The sequence below is a fragment of the Corylus avellana genome, chromosome ca1 (assembly GCF_901000735.1).
Source record: "Corylus avellana chromosome ca1, CavTom2PMs-1.0".
NCBI classification, from domain to species: Eukaryota; Viridiplantae; Streptophyta; class Magnoliopsida; order Fagales; family Betulaceae; genus Corylus; species Corylus avellana.
Genome location: NC_081541.1, coordinates 668360 through 673879, shown reverse-complemented (window position 1 = coordinate 673879; position 5520 = coordinate 668360). Strand labels below are relative to the sequence as shown.

The following is a 5520-nucleotide window of genomic DNA, read 5'->3' as shown; positions in this document are numbered from 1 at the left end:
AAATATTATCATATATTTCTGCAAGTAATATATATATCTCATGGGTTCCTTTGGGTGTTAAAAACCTTGACCCTTGTATAAGATGTGTTATAAAAGTCACTCACATTTCAACAAAATCTGGAACATAGTATGTAAAGCATGCACCACAAATTCAAAAACGACATTAATGTGATAGATGAATGGATTGATGGAGCACCACGTAATAGTGATAACATGAAATTTCAAAACTTCCTGAAATTAGAGCCCCGGTTAGGCCAATCACATTGCAATAATACAACGTCATGAAGACAGATAACGTGGTACATTATGTTCCTTAAATTATTCGTAAGTGACACTAAAGTCGTGCCACATATGGTAGGGCCTTTCTTCCTTTCTCTTTTGATGGGCTTCTCAAGCTTTTTCATTCTTCTCTAGGCATGATATGACCATTACATGTGATGATCATGTGTTCACTTCCATCCTGGTTCCCGAATCCATACTCAAATTTAAAAAGCAAACTATTCTTTCACCAACTGGAGTGGTGACCCTCCAATCTTTGGTTTCTTTCAACTTTTCAAAGAAATTCAGATGAATTTGGTCTTATGGAACCCAAAAATTTGCACAACTTTCTTTTCAATCATGATCTCCACAAGACCATAATATCAGATAATATTGATAATGTCTCACCTTTTTATTGTTTGTTATATAATTTAGACAAACTTATGGTCGTAGATAAATAATTATGTGTGACCCCCCAATCCTATTTTGGTCTCTCAAATCAAAAAATTTTGGCTCGGTCCATGACCGGTATGAATCCTTTGAATAATAATGCACATTAATTGACTTGTGGTTGAAAGTTAACAATAACTCATATCATGGATTGTTCGGGTTGTTAGTAATTAATTTAGACAGTAAATATGAAAATAGATCTCTACCTAACCAGCAAACGAGCAACCCTAAATTTTGAGATAGACCATTTATCGAACTTACTTTTAGTTTCTCTTTTAATTGGCTAACATTAAAAGCTTTGTCCTTAATCTTACCCAAGCTTAAGCCCTTTATCTCATTTACTTAAGATTTCCACTCGCCGGAATTGAATCCTCTCCGTGACTGAAATTTCTGGTGCACATTGTATGCATTTATTGTATGTGACATAGAAGGATGGATACAAATAAACTGACGTAGAAGGATATTGCACATGAAATCCCAATAAATTGTATTACAAATTATCCTAAAATTACAAACAAATACACTCTTTGTGATAAGTCATTAAAAACATGAACTAGCTACAAGAGCAAAAAACAGAGAAACAGAACTTGAAGCAAAGAACCTAATAGAGGAGATCTAGATATTGCAAGCAAAATATTAATTAAAACAACCTCAAAAAGTGAAATCAAGATAGGTTTACTCACAAACACAAGCTACAAAGAATAATACAAATTTGCAGCCAAAAAAAAAAAAAAAAAGCAATCGATTGAGTTCTTTCACTTGCATGCCAAATTCTGGATAGCTTTTGTCTTGGTATTAAGCTCCATGGTGCAATTCATTTCAGCAAGCTTTTTCTTCTTCAAAATGAAGAACATGTGTATCTTCCCACTCAACTTGGCATGGCTGCTAAGCTGCAAAATCCCGGCTTCGATGTCACTGTGCAAGTGAGAATTCGTCGACAGCTTGCTTGAACTCGCTGCCACCGTGACATTAACCTTCTTGGTTGATCGGAACCTTGCGTGTGCCTTAACTATAGCTCCCTCTCCGATCTCAGTACCCCCGTAGGAAATTGTAGCTGTGCTGTTGTCGAATTTGAAGTTACCAAAATTGGTGTTTTTGACGGTGACTTGAGCACTAAGCTTCATGGTAAAGGAGGGCGAAGAGGATGACGAATTTAGGTTGAGGGTTTCAACTGTGACGGCGCCTAGTCGGACCTTAGGATTCCGGAAGCGCATTACTAGGAGCACGAAGAGCACTGTACTTACTGTCTGTGCTATGAGGCCGACAACTATGAATGCCAAGAACTTCTTGTTTCTTTTCCGACGTGCATCTTGGTTGCCGGTGGCGGTGGTCGTCTTAGGCATTTCACTAAGGTGGAAGAACGATGAGATTGTCTGGGTTGGAAAAGAGAGCTAAGCAGGAATAAAAGGTATGCTATTGGCTGCAGAAATATGTGCTTATATATAGATAGATATAGCGTGATGCAGGACAGTCGAATTAGGAAGAAGAATAACATAGGAATACAAAAACAAAAACAAAAATACAAAAAACAAAAGGATTGAGTCGCGCAATTAAAGGAAAAAGAAAATTTTGTAGAGTCACACCATCAAATAAAAAAGGAAGAACAAATTAATAAAATCTATTTAATTTTTTAATAACTCTGTCTCCATTGGAATTATATACAATAATTCACTTAAATAGACTACTCTAATTTGACTAACTTTGAACCACTTAAAACACATTACTAAATTACAAAATAACATCTTAAGAGTTAATTAAGATCTACAAAATTATATACTAGTAATCCAATTAACTAATTAATAAAATCTAAATCAAATTATAAAACTCAATTAGGACTCAATAATGATCTTTTGTCTTTGGCGTGCAGCATAGTGTTGTAATTTATGAAAGAGGCCCTACATATAGTATTTGTCTATAACCTTTTTAAGTAAATGTTATACATATTATATTTTTATTCTACGTTGATATAACCGTTTTAACCGACCCTTATATATATATATATTTTTTTTAAAACAATAATTGAACAAAAATTTAGTAGGTACTATATATCGCGTCAACATTTTAGAATAGATGAATAATTATGGGATACAAATATAATTTTTAACATAACTCTTAAACTTTTTTTTACCCCATTTTCTAACATATTGAGCCGTTATGATTTGAAATAAGATAAACTATATTATATATGTTACAAATTATTATAGAAGCTTCTCTTAAAGGCTAGAAATTAAAGATGAAAGGCTTAAACCGGCCGATCGAGTTACCCAGATGTCCCACTTTTTTTTTGTTTCGACAGTGATGCTTCAATATGCATGTTTTTAGTGAAAGAGTGTGATGAATATGATTAAAGTGATCAGAAGCTCTGGTTTCAGCAGTGAAGATGTGACAAGCTTCTCGTGAGCCTGAGGAAGCTGGGAAGAAATAAATCTGATCAATTTGCGTAATTCCTTAGCATTTTCCAGGAAAAAAGACAGCAGTTAAAGTCGTTTGGCTCTTCTCTCTGAAATTTCTACTACGGTTAAGCGCCACTGCATGCTAATCTCATACGTACCATTGCCACCTAGCTCCCACCTTCTAACTTTAATTTGCTACCAAGAAGATTCACCTCGGGAGCCGTGATAACGGTAATGTTCCCTAAAATGTGTTTCACTTTGGAGGCAGTACTGATCACATCCATGCTACTACAACGGATAGGGATTTTGCAATTTTGTTATTTAAATTACTAATAATTTGAGTAATAAATGTGAGATAATTTTCATAACACTCATCTGTCTGAGTAGGTTTTGAGCAACTCACCTCCTTGTTTAGATGGGTAGACTTCACACGAGTTTTTTTATATTTACTGTTTAAATTGCTAGCAATCTGAATATCAAAATTGTTAGCCTAAACTCTAGCCTAATTTTATGGACAAACATGTTATTATCATGAATGGACTAGTACTGTTATCAATATGGATTTAAAAAAAGAAACTAGCAAAGAAGCTTTCTCAACCAATAAAGGTTGGTTGTAACATTTCCACATTGATACAGACATTAATGACTACTAAAGCTAAAACTGTGATGATACATTTAAGAATAAAGTTTTTTTTTAAAAAAAAATTGAACAGAAGAAAATTCTTTTAATTTGGTCAATTAAACTATTATCTGTCTATAAACTATATGATTCTTATATGCATTTTTTATAGACTAAATTAAAAAAATAAAAATAAAAATCTTGTAACCTTATTTTTCCTAAGCAAATTAGCAAAAAGGAAAACAAGGAAATTTAATATGGGGAAAGGATGGGGGGGCTGGATATGGTTTATTGAAAGGTCCAGCTAATGACATGTTAACTGGTAGGACAAGTGAAATGGGCCAGACTTGTTTTCATCATATGGTGTTGGGCTTGCCATTTTCAGTCCAATGCTATAGCAAGTCCGCCGCTGAACCAAATCATGAAAGGTCATGATCACTTGGGCTAATGTTCAACATATTGGGCCAAACTTCAAACTTGCCTATACTGCATAAGCCAGACTGCACTAGATGAATTGAATGGATTTTTTTTTTTTTTTTTAATTTAATTATAAAAAATTTCAACTGCCAAATCCAAAATAATTTACTTATTATATTACCAATGAATATTAATATAAACTATAATCATGGTGGTTATGATAATAATGTATTAGCTCATTATCAACCCTGGTGCAGAATATAAGAAGCGTTTGTCTGGTTGTACATTACAAATGAATGCAGTGTAGACTCACGGATTGCACAGCTTTGGAATGCACAGCTCCTAGTCAACTGTGGGGTTGATCTTTATGCAAAAGCTAGCTCATGAGAGAGAGACAGAGAGCTGTGAGAGAACAGTGAACTCGTGAATTAGGAAGGGGAGGGGATTAATGGCTTTTGTCTACTGACCAGCCAATAGCGCACCAACTCCAGTCACTTCCCACTAAAATATTATATATTTATATGCCATCTATCTATCTTTTAATTAATACCCAATCACATAAAAAGAAAATGTACTCATAGATCACATGATTCCCTCCATCAATTTGACAGAAAATGCCAACTCTAGAGTTTAATTTCAATTCCCTTTGATGTTACTGTGTTCCTTTGTCCTTTTGTTGTTCATCAAGCTCCTTCAACATTTGCCCTTGGTTCATTACTAGTCATATTTGATTAGGGCATTCAAGCATACATTTGCTTCTCATTGGCCAAAAAGTCAATCTCCATCTACCACAAAAATGACTTCTTTCTTCTTCTTCTTCTTCTTTTTGCCTTACGTTTTATACCGTTAAATCATCATTTATTTTATCAAATTATGTTTCTATAATTTATTTTTTATTTTAATTAAATATTTTATGTATAGGATCTCACTTATTGAAAGATAGCTTGAGATTGACCCACACGTGATAAAGAGAATTAAAATATTAATTAAATAATTAAATTCATTACTTAAACTTTTAAGATAAACTACAAATATTATAAATCAAGTTTCCAAGATAGATAAGAGGTTTCATGTCCGAATACCAACCGCATCTTATCTTATAAATAATTCATTTCTACCATTGATTTTTTTTTGGTCAAAATTAATAGTACGTACAGATGAAAGGTACTCTTGTAGATTAGGTAAAAATAGCTTTCAATATAAATGTGTAGACCAAAATTTTTCATGTCAACCAAAATAGAGAAATGAAAATTAGAAAAGCTTGTTTGTTATCCCTAAGGAAAAGGACAAATAGCAAGAGGTCCTCTTGGTCGCTTTCTTTGCTAAACCCATGCATTATTTTATGATGGTACGTACATCTTTTTTAACTCTCTCACTGTCTTT

The 5520-nt window shown here is 33.4% G+C and overlaps 1 protein-coding gene across 1 annotated transcript; it reads right to left on the bottom strand.

Annotated features, from left to right (window-relative positions):
- Positions 1–1209: 1209 nt before the first annotated feature.
- LOC132167363 (late embryogenesis abundant protein At1g64065-like) lies at positions 1210–2128 on the bottom strand. The gene has a single exon (XM_059578315.1). It carries the CDS (start codon positions 2049–2051, stop codon positions 1464–1466), a length of 588 nt encoding a protein of 195 aa, XP_059434298.1. The 5' UTR covers positions 2052–2128; the 3' UTR covers positions 1210–1463.
- Between the last annotated feature and the right edge of the window lie 3392 nt (positions 2129–5520).